At 33.2% G+C, this 20054-nt stretch overlaps 2 protein-coding genes across 2 annotated transcripts; both read right to left on the bottom strand.

Annotated features, from left to right (window-relative positions):
* Nucleotides 1–3654: 3654 nt before the first annotated feature.
* LOC127079465 (probable Histone-lysine N-methyltransferase ATXR5) lies at nt 3655–7462 on the bottom strand. The gene is made up of 6 exons (XM_051019846.1): nt 6967–7462; nt 6768–6851; nt 5128–5357; nt 4898–4998; nt 4518–4730; nt 3655–4204 (listed from the first exon to the last, which is right to left on the bottom strand). The coding sequence occupies exons 1-6, from the start codon at nt 7310–7312 to the stop codon at nt 4045–4047; spliced, it is 1134 nt and encodes a 377-aa protein (XP_050875803.1). The 5' UTR covers nt 7313–7462; the 3' UTR covers nt 3655–4044.
* A 5041-nt stretch (nt 7463–12503) lies between these two features.
* On the bottom strand, nt 12504–13169 carry LOC127079387 (protein MKS1-like). The gene has a single exon (XM_051019770.1). It carries the CDS (start codon nt 13167–13169, stop codon nt 12504–12506), a length of 666 nt encoding a protein of 221 aa, XP_050875727.1.
* Between the last annotated feature and the right edge of the window lie 6885 nt (nt 13170–20054).

The following is a 20054-nucleotide window of genomic DNA, read 5'->3' as shown; positions in this document are numbered from 1 at the left end:
CGTGTTCTACTCTAAGAATAATACAATTTCTAGCGATTCTAAGCATTTGGAATTAAAGTATTAAAAGTTAGATATCTTGTAAAGAAAAATGGCATTGTTGTTGAGTATATTGGTACTGATTTCATGCTAGCTAATCCCCTAACCAAGGGACTTAGGCTCGTTATGTTCAAAAATCATGTTGAGAACATATGCATTCTGAGTTCTTTTGATGTAATTGGTTAGTGAGAGTTTATTCTTTATGCCATTTTTTATCGTGTTGTATTTTATTTTGGACACTTTAAGTGTTAGATTGTCAAGTACTTTCTATTTTAAGTAATTGATATTGCAATTAATATTATTATTATTATTATTATTCTTTGTTTATTTATATGTCAATTGTTAAAATCGGGATTCAGTGTCATTGGAACCATTGTGCATATGGTCGACACAAGTTTGGAGTTCAGAGCATAATTATAATTTTGAGTTCGACATCTTTGGGACCAATATACCAATGGTTGATGCCATATTGGAGCTGATGTATGATTTTAAGCTCGTAGTTGACATGACCACCGTGTCGGTGGTCAACGCCTTATTGGAGTTGAGGCGTTATGATTTGTAAAATCATGCAATTTCTTTGGAGTTAAGGCATTTGAGAGAAATTATTAAGGACTAACAAAGAAAATAACAGTTTGGCTATTGGATCAATTTGGCATGTTGTTTTCTTGCCACACTCCAACTAATGACTAGTTGATGAAGTCCGTAGTATTCGTAACCATATAAGGTTTTACGTCAATGAAGGATATAATAATCGCCATGATTCGATACTACTTGAATTTTTTTAGATTGAGTCATATTCAGATACTGCACCTGGAATCATGCATTTGCTTAAAATGCGGTCGCATTTAAGAAATTAGTAATTAACCTGAGAGTCGTTTTCAAAATGTATTTTTTAAAATTTAAAATCACACAATTGTTTTTGTCCAAGTGGGAGAATTGTAGATTTATATGACATTTTGTGGGCTACAATCAATTGTCATTTTAGTTTGTGAAAAACAGGTTAATCATGATTCTTATGGGGTGCATAAATAAACCCCTTTATTGATTAAATGATTTTTTTTAATTAAAGACAGAGTATCTGAAACCTGATTGACGTGGACAAAAGTGTAGACTTTAACCCTTGGTCCATAATGCGTAGGGACTAAGGTTATATATATTATATGGCTAGGTCCCCTCAATAATCACAGAATCAGAAAGGTAACTGACGGTTCCACAACTTGCCCCCATTGAGAGTTGTAAACGGGAGTGTGAGATACAAAAGAAGATCCGGTCACTCATCTTTTCAGGATTCCAAATCAAGGTGACAACAACGACAACTCTTATTCACACAAATCATATCTTCAACAAATAAGTGTTGATATTCTAATTTCATATAATTGATTAGTGAATTTTTCTATTACACATAAATTCATGATATAAAAAAAAATAGGTACAAAAATGAATGAGGGGGATTCAAGACAAAATCTCAAATATAACAAATGCAAAAGCTAGGAAGACCTAACTTGTTTCTATTGAAATCTATATATTGAGATGTATATCATTCTACCATGTATAGTTAATAACTATCAAACCTAAATTAACTAGCTTTTCTGCACAATAATTCTCTTTTCTATAAACATGAGTTGTCAAAAAATTAAACTTACTCAAAACTTAAATACAATTGTCCCATACGTTCCTTAACTTCCAAGACACGACATATGATTTACGTCATAAACAAGCACCACTAACTTAGAGTTCATCTCCTGCCACAACCTATTCCAATTCTGATGTGCAGTTACAACACTTGCAACACTTCTTTATAAGATTTTTGTAGTTAGAACACTTCTTCATAAGATTTTTGTGCATTGAGTGATACATGTAAAAGATGAGAAAGGGGTGCAGTAGAACAACAGGCCAACTCGAGCAATATTTGCCACAAATCATTTCATCTAATTCTAAAATGGTTGAGTGATACACATAGAACAATAGACCAACTTTGCTCATATCACATCCGTAACATAACATAAACTTGTGTTTTTTTTTTCTTTCTGAAATGTGGAAGAAGAGTAACAATGTAGACATAATAATACACTTAAAACAGTAGTCTAATGAAGTTAAACACTTTAAAGGACAGCTGGATGTATTATTTTCTATTAGTTAATTGCTATGTTGTTTTACTCTATCACCAAAATTAAAGATAAGCATTACTTTGGTTCAATTATGCCAATAGAAATGTTAGTAAAAGACGTATATAGGAACTACTTGGTTGTTTGGGGACCACAACCCATTTCTTAGCAAGCAGAACCCTAAGAAATCATTAGGAGCTACTAAAATGTCACTAAAAGACATCTACAGATACCTTCTCAAAGATGTAACTATATAGAAACTTTAATGGGCAACAAAAGTTAACAATAATTACTTATGATCCCTTGCGTCAATCGAATCCCATGATTCCTTGTCAAATTCAGAAAGAAAACAAAAAATACCTCCACAATGTCTAACTCAACTGTTTGTTTGAATGAGGGAAAAAATAAAATCCAAAATCGCATATCTATTATGTCCCAATATATGTTTTAATATATCCAGTTCACAATCTAATCTCACATTTTTTACTTTTAAAATAATGATCAAACAAGGAACATCATGTACAAAATAAATGAGAAAAATCCTTTGGTGATAATTTTAATTCTTCAAATTGAAAGGTATAGCTGCCATCAAAGTCCAACATCCAAAATTGTGGTCATAAATTAAATGTTAGATCATAAATGTGTTAAAATATTTATAGTTGATTTTCTAGTTAGGTCATAAAATAATGAGTATCTTCATGCACCATAAATTGAAGACATTAATCTCATCAGTAGGTCAACAACTGAATTTTCAACACAAGCATAGTATCAGTACGCCATGCATATGATACAATTTTATACAATTTTAACAAGTTGAATCCAAAATGGCTACAATAAACAAGTTTGTATCAAAGCGAAACAGAAGAAAACACAAACCGGACATGAGATTCACCATTCAAATTTTGTGTTTGGTTTTAAATGAGTGGTTAAGTACCATCACGAATATGAATAAAAAAAAGATGTTGAGTATCTAAGAGAAAACACTTGTGGAAGAGAATGAAAAGGAAGGTGAAAATTACTTCTAGTTTGGGATTCTATTGTAGAAGAATCAATTTCAAATAGTCAAAAGATATAAAGAGAGCATGTAAATAAGCTTGGAAATAAGCAATTCCTAAATCAGGATCTTTTTGGCGGAAGGGACAGAGAAATGGGAGAAGAATGGCAGTAGAAGATAGTGCGAAAAAAGATCTAATGGGAAGAGAAGAGAGAAGCGATTCCTAAATTAGGATCTTTTTTGGCCGAAGGCACACAAAAAATGGGAGAAGAGTGGTGGTTGAAGATAGTGCGAAAAAATATCTAATTTGAAGAGACGTAGAATCAATGTTTTTACTTGATCTAATGGTGAAAAAATTGTCTGGTCTATCATAGAAAATCTCTTTGATAGTAATCCATGGTAAAAGTCACCTTCAAGTATAACCATATCCTTCATCTGGGGATGATTAGGTTTGCATACAAAACAAGATTGGCCAATATTACAATCAAAACCAATATTTATAGGAAACAACAAATGATATCAAAAGAAAATAAAGATTGAAGATAATACCATTAATGTAAAATCTGAGAATCTTTTCAATCCCTAGAAACTGTAAAATCTGAGAATCTTTTCAATCCCTAGAAACTGTAGTAAAAGAAAACATGTATATCTCAGCTCATCTTTTGAGACATTACTTAACTGAAGAAAGTTTTCCTATGGTTCTCTATTCATATCTAAGCCACATAACTGGGCCAGCTCTAAGCTTAAATTACAATGAATAACTCATCGCAACTATTTGAGAAAAAATTTGTTGAATCTGCAAGGACTATAAGCTATATTTTTCATGAGAATCATGAAAATCCTTTTCCGAAGATCTAAAATTGTGTCCCAAATCTATAAGACTAATAAAAAAATATTTATGACTTTCACTCAGACAAAATGATGAGTTGGGTATTGGTTCTCATAACCATTATAATCATAGTAAAGCCTCTCCCCCTTGGAAATATCTCGGGTAGCAATCAAAAAGACCCGCGATTCATCATTAACATTGTATCTCACACATTTACAGTTCTGCTTCTTCTTACCGTCCCTGCATATGAATTTAAAATGAAACTTAATAAATAACAACATCAATTTACTAAAGAAAAAGTATAAGTATTTTATGATATTAGAGTCCTCAAAAGTTTAGTTCTTTATAGAGCATACCAAAGCCAAACAGCTTATGAAATGGACTGCAAGAAGGATTATGGAAATAAGAATGTCCAAATTAACAGTATACCACAGAAATATAGAGCAGTTCACATGAAATGACGAAACCAAGTAAAATGGTCTTTATCCCACCCCATCCCTCTTGTTCTATCCTTCTAAATCAAGATTAATATGAGAAAGTGAGACAGGCTTACTGAGTATGATTGTTGATGCCACTGATAAAGCGAGCAATGTTTCCACGTTTATCAGCACAGGCAACAAGACTGGTAGCAGGGTTTCCTGAAAGAAGCAGCGTCATCATGCTGTCACAATCATCAGTTTCTCTGTTCTTGATAAAATCCACATCCCCGGTGTATTCAGCAATAAATGTCATGTCTTTTATAGGGCCATCAGCCTCCACGGTATAGCTACATCACATATCAAGGAAAATCCAATAAAAAGTTAAGATAAAACCTAAACTGCTTTCCTACATTACGGTAATGACTATATGCTGGGTCAAAGAAATCAGCTATATATTAAGTTAACAGATATTGATTTCCTACTTCACGGTAATGAGTGTAAGATAAATATGTACCCTTGACATGAATCAAAAACCACCATTAATGGTGGGAATTTGCCTCGTTTGGTCATAGTTATGCAGCGCTCTAAGGTTTTTGTGTCTTCCTTATTAAGATTCTGAGGAAAATAAACAAATAATCTATCAAACTAGAACACAATGATGGAGATGTGCATGCTAATTAGTTTGTTTGCGAAAATTCTATTTGAATGTGTGAAAAATTTACAAGAAAATTAATTAGTTGAGACCTGCATTCCACCATTTTCAAAGGTGGACTGATTCGCTTCTTGGGGAGCCATTCCTGGAGAGTAGGTCAGGCTATTACTGAATTTAATATTCAGTGCTGTTAATGCAGAAGCTAGGGAGGCCATTTGTTTCAATCTCCTGGCTGGATCTACAGTAGGAACAAAGGGCAGTAACCTTCTCCTTTTCTTCTGTAAGACCAGCGGTTTTGGACGTCTCCGCCGCCTCATAGCATCTACAAGTCCATAATGGATAAATTAAAAAGAAAACAACTTCCAATTTAATATCATGTATATATATAATTATATAGACATCTCACACAAATGAAGCAAAACTATACTTTAGAGTAATCTTTTGTACATATCAACCAAGTACTTAGAACATGACATCAAAACATTAAAAAATTGTAGAAAAATAAGATATCTAAAAGTAACTCTTTTAGATTCATTTACCATTTAAATATTTTCTAAGGATCCATGGTACATCTTGTAGAAGTAACAAGAGAGTAAATGTGTTTGCCATTCTAGATAACATAAGCATACAAGAACAGTTTCGACATAAACATGAATGAACAAATATCCAAAGGGATATTAACATGCATCATTTTTCATTCATTAGTAATAATGAAGAGCTTCTATACACCTAGGATGTATCAAATAGCTTTTAAGATAAGCCAAAATCTTCCTAGTTTTCTTGAAAATGCATAAATATCAAATACTCTAATGGTTAAGTTATCCTAGTAACTTATTTTCTGGCAAACTGTAGACCACTTTTGAATAAATCTATCTACGTTAATATCAAATTTTCCTTTTTAACTTCAATTCATAGTATAATTTGCAACTAAAACATCCAGTAAAAGCATTTGATTGGGCTTCCTTTACCTTTAGACAGCAGTAAAGGCTTATCATACCAATTGCACCAAAATGTGCAAGCTTGTGAGATGCTACCTTTCAGCTGCCTTACATATAAATTGTGATGCAAGAAGTTGAAAGGTGTGTTTTGCATCAAATGCCATTTCTGTTTGATAGTATCTAAAGGTCGCTTCAATAAATAAAACTATGGTAGCTATCTGTTCATTAAAAACACAATCTAGTAAATGTAGATCACCTCAATAAGTCTACTTCTGTAAATCCATCCAAATTGCCCAATTGATCATTGGACAATACCAATAACCAAAGTCTCAAGCTTAAAATTTACGGAGCTCGGTGACGGAAATATCTAAGTCCGCATCCTACATAGTTTGTCGAGAAACACTCCACACCCGAGGGGCTGACATTTCATAAGCTAAAAAAACACCAAGCCCTCAACTACACATGCATGCTTCATTCACAAAAAATTAAAACAAGTTCCAAAGATCATTACATTACAAGAACTCGTTCATATATCTGATCAATTTAAAAAAACAAGCTACAAAATATTTATAGTTCACAAGTCAAGCTCCAATGTACAATAATTGGTTCGGCATAAACAAAATTCAACCAACATCACATTCACAAAAACAAGCAACTACTGAGAAGCTCAATTCGAAATGGCAAAACAAATATCCACACAGCACATTGAATAAAAATGATCATCAAAAGGATTTAAAATTAACAATAAAAAAAAAAGTAGATATTAAAGATGTCTGAATTTAAATGTACATTACCCCGAGAAGCAGAATTATTCCGTCTGAAATCAGGTAAATCCCTTGGAAGCCCAAAGAAATCAAGTATTCTCCTTTGCGTGAACTCTGAAACACATTAAACGATCACAAAAACAATGCCACATTCATAATCACGGTGAGAAAACAGCTCAATAAAAAAGCTAAAAACAAACACGTTTTGAAGACGAAGAGAATCACTTACTTTTCACTTTCTTCACCCCCGAACACTTAGGGCAAATCCAGGAACCAATCGGAATTCTCACAACAATCGGCCTCACACATTTCATATGGAATCCTTTGTCACATTTGTCGCACAATAGCAGCTCCTCCGGTTGCTCACCGGTGCCACATTGCTCGCACATGAGGCTACCGTAATCCTCCTTTTCCACCACCGCGTACTTCGCCCTTGCCATTATATCATCCATTGACCTGTACTTCTTGACCGGCGGCGAGTCAAATGTCTTTTTCCGAATGTGGTGCGGTGCATGCGTGCGGTGGATGAAGCTCGTGAGCTTCTGAGATGAAGGCGATGAGGTCGCCGGAGCCATTCCGTCACGGCGGATTGAAAAATTCGAAAAGGTTTCAAGGGTAGAATTGAGAATTTTGATGAAATGTTTTTTCAGAAAACTCTCTAATTTATAGAAATGGTGTAAGCTCTAGAAAATGGGGGTGATAGAAAAAAATCATTAAAATAAATTTAAAAAGGAAAAAAAAAGCTTTTATTTTTTTTCTTCTTTCTTTTTGTTTTTGTTAGTCTCACCCGCGGGAGTGTGACACTTACCGGTGGAGGAAGGTGAATGTTAACATGGATGACGTGGAGGAATGTGGTTGGTTGTACTAACTTGCGCTTGTTTTGGCACAGACTTTTATGCGTGGTTTGCGCATTGTTTTGGTTGTTTTTGCTAACTTGAGTCATAGGCTGAGATAGCCGTTTGGATTTTACCAGCCAAACAATGTGCTTTCATTTTCTTTTTACTAAAATGGAGGAAAAAGGAAAATAAAAGTTTTATACACATACATTGAATTTCTAATTTGTTTGAAAAATTATTTTTTTTAAAAAGGTCTAACAATCTTTTATTACTTGAATTGTAATAAAATGACTTTATTTTATTATGGTAAAATAATAGAAAATTTTAGAAATTTGGTCAAATAATAATATTAAGGATATTTTAAAGTTTTATTTTTGGAGTTGTTAGAATTATATAGCCGTTGAAAATTGGTAAAATTATAAAAATTGATTCTATATATATTGAAGATATTTCTAGCTTTTTAGTCTAAAGTAATTTTTACATAATGCATTGTTACTCTTTTTTAAAAATTAAAATTTTATTTTAAAAGTTACATTATCTTATGCTAACAAATTTAAAATCTTAAAAATAAATAGTATAAAAATATATTGATTAAAGTTTTTATACATATACATTGTATGTATACATTATATTTTAAAATTTATTGATTAAAGTTTTTATACACATACATTGTATGTATATATTATTTTAAAATATATTGAAATTTTTTTAAAGTATGATTTTTATTATTTTAAGTGTATTAGAATCTCTTTATTTTATCTTGGTTAAAAATTAGAAAATTTTAGCAATTTCGTAAAATAATAGTATTAAGACTATTTTCTAGAAAAAAAGTAATATTAAAACTATTTTTAATTTTATGTTTGGAGCCGTTAGAATGTTAGAGCTCTTAGAGACGATTATCTAATTATAAAATTGGTATTTATAATTTTAATTATTTTTTATAGGATTAGTTTAATTTTAAAAATTGATTGTTGAAGATGAAATTTCATATTTTTTAGCCTAAAAGCAATTTTGTATTGAAAATTTTCATTTCAAACTCACATAAATATATTTAAATATAAATAATTTTGCATTCAACTTAATTTTAAATAAAATTAATTAATTTACAATCAATTTTGTGACTGCTCATTTATGTACTAATTTATAGTATATTTACTTTCCTTTTCTCTGAAAATATAGTAATTTATTTGAATCTCTTAAACAAATAGGGACGTCCAATTTGAAAAAACTATAAATGAAATAAAATGTAAAAATTTATATCTATAGATTTATCATTATTAAAATAATATCTCAAGTATTAAAATTATATATATATATATATATATATATATATATATATATATATATATATATATATATATATATATATATATATATATATATATATATATATATATATATATATATATATATATATATATATATATATATATATATATATATATATATATATATATATATATATATATATATATATATATATATATATATATATATATATATATATATATATATATATATATATATATATATATATATATATATATATATATATATAGTATCATTATTGCTTACTATTTAGGTATATATTAGTAGTTTTTTTCTTTGACCAAATATTTAGTTTTCTCTTTAACTAATGATAAATCTATAAATCTATTTCAAGTATTAGTATAATATATAGTATTAAAATATCACATATAAGTATAAAACAATTCATATGTTTGACTAATTGTAAAACATGAATGAAATATTATATTTTTGTTCATAATTAATATTATAAAATAGGGGTGTATTTTTTATACTAAAACCTTAGCTATTGTCTTTTTTACAAAAAAAAAACTAATTATTATTATTGACTAGTAAAAATTATATACTTTTTTACAGAAAAATATATGTAAAACTAATAATTTCTATATTTATTAAGATAATATATTATTTACCCTACTCATTTACTCTTGATAATACTGTTTAAATGATCTCTTATCATTTCATTACAAAAAGTAAATTACTCATTCATATGCATACTAAAGTGTGCATTTGATTTCAAAAAGTGAAGGTCAAATTACGGATGATTTTCTTGAAAAAATTTAGAATGTCTTTTTGTATCTATTCTCCTTTTTGGTAAAATAAAAAAAAATTATTCTATTTTTTTACATTTCACTTTTAAAAATATTTTATTTTTATTTAATTATTATTTTAAAAATTCAATGCAATATTAACTAATTTTTTATTTATAATATTTGATAATGTTAACAGTGTTCTAGAGACACAAGTTAAAATTTAGTTTATAAAATATTTATATTAGAAAAAATCAATTAAAATATTAATTTTATATTTTTATTAAAATTGATGACTAATTTTTAATATAATATTTTTTATTTAGTTCTTAATTGTATTTTAGAACACAAGTTAGTATTATTTATAATAATTTTAAGTATTTTTTTTAAAAAATAAATAGAATAAAAAGATAAATAATAAAAAATATTATTAAATTTTTTTATTAAAAAATTAATTAATATATATTATCATTGTAAAAAAATATACCCCATCAATTCATGACCATCATCTATATCTATTATTTTATAGATTATTAAAATAAAATTAATTTTTTTTAACATTCAATATCTCTTATTAATTGACGGCATAAAATATTTTTAATGTATTTCAATTAAACATTTTTTACTAATAATAACAAAAAAAAAGTTAGTATAAGATATAACTCTAAAAAAATCATAATTGTAAATACAGTCAAATGAATACAATAAAAATAATCAATATTGTGTATCAAATTTTACTTATTTATATTTTATTATCAGTGTTAAATTTATTTATATTTTATTGCATAGAGATTACTAAACCTCACAGAACTGTGAATAATTTATCGTGAATATTGATGAAGAAAAAAAAAAGAAAAAATCGTGAATTGATGATGATCATTATTCAAGTAAAGATGGCTGGAAAAAAATCTATATCAATTTAAATAGATTTCAACATCCAGTAAAACAAACATAGATAACGCATCTCCATTAATTTTTACAAAGGAAATAATAACTCACTCATACAATTTAATTCGTATATTCCTTAGACTGTGTGTGTATAATCTTACATTAACATTTAATATCTATATTTAATTAGTTTTGTGGTGATTAATGTTGAAATTAATAGGGAAGATCAAGGTATGTTATAACCGCAAGCGTTTTATTATAATTTGCTTTGCGTTTCATTTTTTCAAATTTGGTTATGGTATGATTTTGATTTATTTTATAATGATCAGGGCGTAACAAACTAATATTTGATTTTATCGGTTCATGTGCAACCCTTTAATTGGTTATTGTTGCATTTAGATATTGTACACGTGTTCGATTGTTTAGCATAGTGACAATCCGCACTTGTACTTCGTACTAATTCGCGTTTCGATGTGCAATTTGTCTTTTTCATTGATTTTGTTATCTTGTTGCTTCTTGATTCGATTTGCAATAGCAACTTGCTATTTCGGTTTGTGCTTTTATTCAACGATTCAATATTGTTACGATTAAGTCAAATTTAATTTTTTTTGTAGTAGATTTGCACGTCTTTGCGTATGCGACTTTGATTCGCGTCTTTGCATCATGATTTAACCCGTGCATGTTTCCATTTCATTTTACTTTCTCAACTCATTTGTTATGGATGTATGATGTAGATATTGTGTATGCTTTTGTATCCTCTTATCATGTTGAATGCTTGATTGTATATGTGATTCTTGTGGTGTTTGATTACGTCTTATGCTTGAGTTCACGCCACTATGTTTGAACTCGCCTTTCTTTGCGATCCAATTCGCATCCTTTGTGTTACTATTCATATCCATTATTTCTAACCATTGATTCCAACCATTTCAAATCATTTTCAAACTATTTTACGATGCAAGTCAAATGCTTGATCCAACATCAAACTATTTTCAAAATCATATTCCAATCATTTCTGAACCATTTTCATAATTCAATTTGCATCACAACGCAAAATCAAACATTGATCCAATATCAAGTTTTTTTCATAATCAAATTCAAAACGACTAATTCATACTTTGACCATTTCAAACAATAATGAAAGAAAAATGTTTAATTTGGTGAAAGGTCCACTCATAGTCCCGAGTATTAGGCCCAAGTGGAAATCGCTTGTAAGTCATAAATATCTCATTTTTCACTAAAATACAAATGTGTCTAATTTTTGCGATAAATGGAAAGAAAAAGACTATTTGGGTGAAATGTTCCGTCATAGTCTCAAACACTAAACCCAAGTGTTATCGATCGCAAACCCAAGTGTTTGTCTTTCATTCAAAACACTTATTATTATCCAATATGAGACTATTACCCACAATACTCACACTTGATACATTCTCAATAATACGAACAAGAGCGAAGTGAGTAAAGAATATATTTTATAGTTTACCGTTCTTCAACTATGAAACTTGTAAGTGCAAAGTGATTAAGCATTATATTTGATAGTAAAATATATAATTTTTCATTGGTTGTTAGTAACGATGGTCACATCATTGTATAAAAATGTTAATCTTGCATGCAAGTGCATGTTATCACTTATTGATAGTATTAATCTTGGATCTAAGATTCTCTTCATTTTCTTTCTTATTCATTTTTTTTACTAAATTTTGAAAATATAAATATAATAATGTTAAGTTTTTTTCTTTCTTAAATAAAAACGCATCCAATTAAGTTAAGTTTTTTTCCAGTTAACTAAGCTAAGCATTTTGTTTACAGGAGTTAATTAATTAAGTTAAGCTAAATATAGGAAGAAGTAGAAGGCATGCAAATTGAAAGTTTTATCTTCTGGTGTCTAAAAACTGGCACAATAAAATACACTGAATCAGTGTTGTATGTATCTCTCTACTCAACCACAAAGAGAAAGAAAGAAGAATACAAAAGTTGAAAAAATAAACTTAGTCGTAATTGAAAGGATTGAACTGGATCGGTGGCGACGGTGGTGACTGTGGCAAACCAACTTCAGGGGAATGAAACTCCGACGGTTTTGCAAAGGCGTTGTTCTCAGGCCAAACGTCATTATAAGACAACACCGTCTGCGACTGCGGGCTTAAAACAGGTGAAAACACCCCGATCGGTTTTTGTTGTAATGTCTCCGGTGTCGATGGGAAAATTTGCGAGAAAGCATCTGTTGGTGTCACTGGCCATGTTATCGGTGAGAAATTCTGAGGAGACAATGGCGGCAATCTCGCCGGCTCTGGCAATAAAATTCCTGGAAATTGACTCATTTGCACGCCATCCTCCAACATCCGCATCATGTCATCATCACCAGTACTCCAAGAAGGCTTTTCTTTCTTCTTCGTTCTTTCCGTCGAAGCAAGCCTCGCCGCCGGAGAAACCTCACTGGCTGCGGTTGGTTGTCCGTTACCCGTGTGGACGACGTCTTTGAAGTCCTGGGGGGAAGTGACGTTGGCGACTCTTTGAGGCAGGGAATAGATGATAACCCGGGACTGAGGAATTTGCAATGGCGCGTTCTTGATGATCTTATGAGATTCTTTATTGAGTTTGAGAGAGTTTTGACGTGACAATGGACGCTCTCTGTTCAATGAATTCTGGACTTTCATGGTGAAATCAAAAGTAAGAATGGGACTGTGAGATAGAGAAGAGAATGTTGGTGTGAGTCCCAAACAAAATAACTAGTTTAGTTATGCAATTACTAGTCACCAATGACTAAATAGGTTTAGTCATTTCTGGATCTTTAGTAAGTTTTTATTTTATATTTGAGATATACATGATAGTAACAGGGTTATATTTGGAGTTAACCACTTTGCATGCTTGCATTTAACAACCCTATGTAGATTAATGTAAATAGATTATTATTTCCTTTTAACTTTTAGTAAGAAAAGATTAGAGTTGATAATTAGTTAAGTGACTAGGGGCAAAATTGCCTTTTGCCAATTCACACTTTATATGATCTTTGGAAATTTAGAGAAAAAAACATTTTCTCACATTCCTCCCTTTCACGATAAAATAAAGAGGAGGTAGATTTTCTTTCCTTTGAATTTCAAGAACCCTAACTTGCATGCATCAATATCTCATTTTATTGAAACAAAATTGATTTGTAATATATTCTTTAAATTTTGATGATAGCAAAGTATTTAAAAAAAAATTAGGTATACTAATATTTGTTCATGTGTGCAAGACAATAGACTAAAGTTTTAAGAATAAACTAAGTATTGGTTCTATTAGTGAATATCTAAAGAGAAATTTAAAGATTAGAATCTGAAGGATTAGAAGTTGAAGATCAAATTCTGAAGAAGTATACTTCTGAAGATCAGAATATGAAGAATTGTTAACGCAACAATCTCTAGCCTTCCTATCAAGGTTTACTTGCAGGACCGGCTACAAAGTCCTAGACTAATATGTGTTAAGTATATGGTGTGTTTCGTTGGTAAAGTGTTTGGAACACTAGAACAATAAGTAAAATGTTTGCAAATAGAAAGTGCAGTAAAATTAAAAGAGGGTAAAAGCAAGATAAAGATGTAAATGAACAAAGTAAATGAAAATAACTTGACAAGTTAAATGATTTGCAGGTAAATATGGAAGCATGTGTACATTTTGCAGGAAGTTAACTCTTTTCTCTTAGACGCTTGATACTTCAAGTATTTTCTTATTGCAATGTTACAAATGCCACCCTCTAGAAATGAAAATCACGTCTACTTAAATAGTAATAAAAAATAAATGCTAGGAGGTTATGACTCATTCATGATGCGCCACGTATCGGAGCCTGTCAACCCACGTCTCTAGTATCTTCCCACGCTCTGCTTCCCACAATCGGTGTCCATCATGGTACGCTTGACTTCGACTTCAACAGGATCACCCCTTTCTTCGACTTTGCTTTCCTAATTTCTCCCTCCGTCGACTTCGCTTTCGAGCGCCTTTTTGCTGTCCTGGTTTCGTCCTTCGTTGTGGTCGAAATTTTCCAGCTAACGAATTGCCCCTCTAAAAGGCCAGTTTCGGCTGAGAGATGCTTCAACCGAGAAACTTGGCTTTTTGACTTTCCAAATTTTGGCTGGATGTCTAATCGTTAATGATGCTTTGCACAACGATGATTTTTCCTGCGCCACGATTTCCCAAAAAAATGTCATCATTAGTAGCTACTTCCTAGGTCGTGGGCTTTCAACTAACGCTACTAACTTTCCCACTACCACTTAGTTGGGCAGCTGTCGTCAATCGACTGACCCCTGATTGTCATTTGGTTTGCCTATAAATACCACTTTTTCATGTTCAACATTTTCTTTCTGCTTATTCATCTGCGCATTTTCTCTGCAATCTCTCACGACGATATTATTCTTATCATTTTTTCTCCTTCTTTCACTGCAATGGCTTCCTCTACTCATACCAAGAACGTAGCAACCTTCAACACTGGCAACAATCCTGTTGCATTTTAACTCACTGAAACAGACAACATGAAACCTATTCCTCAATCCACTTCTACTGATGAAGTTGTGGTAAAAATCTGGCAACGTCAAATGCTCATTCCATTTATTGTTGCTGACAAACTTGTTTCCTTCCACGGGCCTTACCCAGACACCAAAACTCAACCAGAAAATGTTCAATCCAATTTTCCTAGTTTTACTTCTGCTCTGCCTCCAGCTTTTGAAAAGGACAGTACCATCGACATCAAGTTCATGGACCCAAAGGCTAGAGTCTTCAGGTTGAGGTATACTCGAGGCAATAAGGAGTGAGTTGCTTGGCTTAACAAGGTTCAACGAAAATGCTAAGACCAATGGATAAGCGTTGGGATCTTCTACGCTATCCAAATTTCGAGGCATGCCCATCGAACCAACCCATGTATGTTGCTCGCTTCGATGTATTTTTGGGAGGGTTCGACCAATACCTTCCAGCTTCCCTGTGACATGTTGACGCCAACTCTCTTCGACGTGGCGGCTATCACAGGTTTATCACCATTGGGTGAAACTTTCGACTCTATGCTTCCGACAAAAGCCACCTTTTTGTTCAGTCGCACCAGCCTTCAAAATGATATAGAAGACCACCATAATAAAGATTATGTCGAAGTCTCTGATGAATAGCATATTGCTTTTCTAACCCTTTGGCTTTCATACTATGTCTTTTGTCCTGGCTCTTAACAAATAGTCAATAGTTACATAATCCTAGCGATCCAAATCCACTAAGGTCGACAAGTTTCTTTAGGTAAGCTTTTACTAGATTCCTTGTACCACTCTTTGGGGCTCGCAACCCTAAAATTGAAATACCTCCATTCTACTCCAAAGGCCCTGAATTTGTCAGGCCCTATGTGGATGTTGCAACACTGGTTGAACTCCACTTTTGAATACCAGTTAGGTTATCCGGTGTCGGAGCGCATAATGCGTTTGAATGAGGATCGACCAGTTAAAGGCGTAAGACTCGCCTAGATGACATGTCAGGAAGCCCCCAACAAACACCTTTTTATGAAGTACCTCAACATTTTTATCGAGGCCGACTCCTTTGTTCCAGGTATGGCTCCATTTATGCATCGAAGCTTTGGTCTGAAATGGTTTAAGAATCCTTTCCCAGGTGATTCTCCTCAAGCTGCATCACAATCGCGTGTTGTGTGGAGGGCGTTTTTGACTCCTACATTGTTATCCTTCAGGATAGAGGCAGTGTCGAAGGAATACAGTTTCATGAGCTACCAATCTAACTTGGTGGCTCACCAATTTGTCCTTATCCAGATGTTACTGAAATCTTTGGTGTCACATTCGACTGACATCGTATGAGCTAGTTGACCACGGAACGCTGAAGGCCATAAAGCTTGCCTAAGATTTCACAAGTCTACTCAACGTCTCGAATTACCAATTTTCAAGTTCCAACAATCTTTTTTGACAACCAAAGGTTTCGACGAATGGTGGTCCGACTACAAACATCAATTTTTCCCTAGTGCAATCTTTATACAACATATGATCGACGCTTTCTCCATTCTCGCTGGCGAAATGCCTACTCCATCGCCGACTATTGATGCTCCCGACGCAATAATCCAAATTACTAATGCTGACAAGGCCCAAACAAAGAAGGTAACCACTATTCTTTCGTCTTTTCCTCCTTTAAGAAGCAAAAATAACAACTTATTTTTCTTTGTTTCTATCTCTTAGGGTCGAAAGAGGGTTCCAGCTACTGTGCCAACCCCTAGCAAACCTTCAAAAAGACAAAAGGCTTCATCGACTCTGAAACCAAAGGTATTTCGTGTCTTAGCATTTCATGAGGTTTTTTAAAATTAAGTCACCCTCTCACCTATCTTGTGACTTAGGTTCCTAAAGAGGTGCCTTCGGTCAACAGTGAAGACTCTGATGGAAGCATGCATTCACATATCTTTCCAACATCAAAGGTGCCACCAGCTACTCTGTCTACTTCGGCCCGAAAAAAGAAAGTCCAGGCCAAGAAACTCCCTTTAAGAATCACTCCTTCGATTGCGAAGACCTCAGTTCCATATGATCTTACTAAGGTCTTTGCACCCTGTGGTCAAGAAAGAGATACTCCCGCTTCCCTACAACACGTGGCTTTCCAGGTATTTCGACACTCTTTATTTTTCTAACTCGTGAATCATTCTTCGACGTGGATCCTGACTTCTTTGTTATAGGAACGTTTGGCTGATTCAACTCCTGTTGAGCCCACTGTCGACGTGAGGGTTGAAAGTCAAGCAGCTGAGACTCTCTTGAGTCCTAAAAAACAAGACGAGTTTTGGAGCGTGTCACCTGAGGCTCAACAAGATCTTAATACTTAGCAAACTCAAGCCCCTTCAACCACTGCTGGCAAAGGCACTTCAATCAGCACTTTAACTCCGGAAGAAGTTTTGGCCATGAAGCAAAAAAAATCGGAAGAGGCCTTAAGGAAGCTACAACAACTTCGTCAAATATTGAATAAGGCCCAACCTTCCTCTTCGACTGCCATACCTTCTCCACGGATGGATGCCACAATCACTCTCAAACTTCAACAATTAAAAGATTATTTATTTGAGCGCGGGGTTTTAATTGTCAACGAAGAAGGAGAAGGCTTGGTGTGCGACATCCTTAAATTGCTCGACAAACTTGCCCTTCATGAGCTTCCTGCCTCGGTTTCCAGATAATTGATTGAGTTAGAAGCTTTATTCACCCAACTAGTCAAGGATCTTGCTCTTCGTCAGAATGCTGATTTTCAGATTAAAACGAAGATCAATGAGATGAGGCTAGAGTGGGATTTTAGTGAAGACAGTGAGAAAAAACTTAGTGACTTCGAGGCCAAGAAACAAGAACGTCTCAGCAAACAGAAAGTCTTCGATCATAAAATTTCGGATTATTAAGCTTAAATAGATGAACTTAATAAGAAGATTGCTGAGGTCGAAGCGCAAAAAGCCTCTTTGGATACAATTGAACCTCTTTCTACTCAAGATGTCGTCGACTGGGAAGTTCTTAAAGGGATTTCACATGGTGAAAAGGCCCTTAAAATAAAAGTCAGGATTAACCAGCTGCGGGAGAAGAAAAGCCTTCTTGACAACATAATTGGTCATGAGAAGACCCTTTTCGAAGACTTTAAGTCTAGGTTTCCCGTTTGATGTTTTTCTTTTGTAGAGGCAATTGTAATGCTGACGGGCTATTTTGTATGCCATCTTGGATTTAAATAATTAATGAATATTTTCACTATGTTTGAATTTGAATATCTTGTAGCATATGTTTATATTTTTTCAAATATTTCCTATTTACCCTTAAGATTCTTCGATCAATACCGAGCTCCTGAATTTCGTAGGCATTGTTAGGAAACATTTGGATTATTTGAAATGGTCCTTCCCACTTTGGTGATCATTTTCCTAAAGTTCGGTCTCTTTGATCCATAGGTAAAATTACCTTCCAAACGTAATCATTTATTGCAAAGGTTTTCATTTTAATCCTTTTATTGTGTACTTTTTCCACACGCGCCTTTTGTCGTATCAACACGTCTATTGCAGAAAACCTTTCTACGTTTTAATCAGTCAGTTCATCGAACATCAATCTCCAATACTGTTCCGATGGGATGTTGTTTTTCCATTGCACCCTAACTGATTGTAAACAAATTTCTACTGGCAATATAGCATCGTGTCCAAATGTCAAACGGAAAGGCGTTGAATTCGTTGCCTCTTTTGGGGATGTTCGACAAGCCCATAAAACTTGTTCTAATGTTTTGTGCCAATTCTTAGGTTTCTTGGCAACGTGTTTTTTAATTAAACCAATTATCACTTTGTAGGTTGTCTCGACTTGGCCATTTGCTTGGGCGTAGTAAGATGTGGAAGTGACCTACTTGAACCCTATTTCAGCAGTGAATTCTTGTATCTTTTGTCCCACAAAACAGAGTCTTGATCTGTAGTAATGGTTTCAGGAATCCCAAACCTATACACGATGTGTTTCTGAATGAATTCGATTACCGCCTCTTGATCCACTTTTACCAAAGGGATAACTTATATCCATTTTGTAAAGTAGTCTATTCTGACTAGGATAAACTTTTGTTGTTTCGACGAGGTTGGTCGAATCTCACCGATGACATCTAATGCCCAACCTGGAAAGGGCCAAGGCTTGATAATCGCATGTAACTCGCTTGTTGGTACATGTTGGACGCTTGCATGCATCTGACATTTTTGGCACCCTTTGGCGAAATCAATATAGTCTTTTAACATACTTGGCCAATAAACACCTTGTTGAAATAACAACCATTTCATCATATGGTCTGCTTGGTGTGCCCCACAGGTTCCACTGTGTACCTCAGATATTGCCAAGTAAGCTTATGTATTTCCAAGACACTTGAGCAATACTCATTCTGGAGTTTTCTTCAATAACTCATTTCCTAGGCGTACATAACTTAAAGCTCTATACTTGATTTTCCTGTCAGTGTTTCCGACTGGATTTTCCAAGTACTCTATGATTGGTTTTCTCCAATCTGATTGCGATAAATTGGCAATGGCAAAAACTTCATGCCTTGCAATTTTTTTGAAAATTTCAAGAAATTTATTGTTGAAGACCTCTGCCCCCCCCCCCCCCCCCCCCAGTTTTTGGGATTGCCATATTGGGTGGTGGCGAGACGTCCGACACCATATTTTCCTTTACCTCAATAAAGTCCTTGAGCTTTTCTTTCGATACCTTGTACCCAAAGGTAACTTGTGTTGACTCTTGGCTTCTTGACAACCTCGAAGCACTCTAATAGTTGCATCGCCATTGCAAAATACATCAACAGATTTTCTTTAATGCACTTGTATTCTCGTGTGATTTGTCCAATCACTAGCTCCAAATCACCTTTTATTTTGACTTTCTTGGCCCCTAAATCTCTTAAGATTTTAAGACCATTTATTAGGGCTTCGTACTGTGTTTCTTTATTGGAACACTTTTCGTCGACTTTACATTTGAACTTCGTCGGAATGTCTTGTGGGGACAATATTAAGACCCCAACTGCTATTCCATTTTTGTGACTTTACCCGTCGAAGTATAACCTCCAAGGGTTCGTGTGAACCATGT

Source organism: Lathyrus oleraceus, chromosome 5 (assembly GCF_024323335.1).
Source record: "Lathyrus oleraceus cultivar Zhongwan6 chromosome 5, CAAS_Psat_ZW6_1.0, whole genome shotgun sequence".
Classification (NCBI taxonomy): domain Eukaryota; kingdom Viridiplantae; phylum Streptophyta; class Magnoliopsida; order Fabales; family Fabaceae; genus Lathyrus; species Lathyrus oleraceus.
This window is presented reverse-complemented; position numbering and strand designations above follow the sequence as displayed.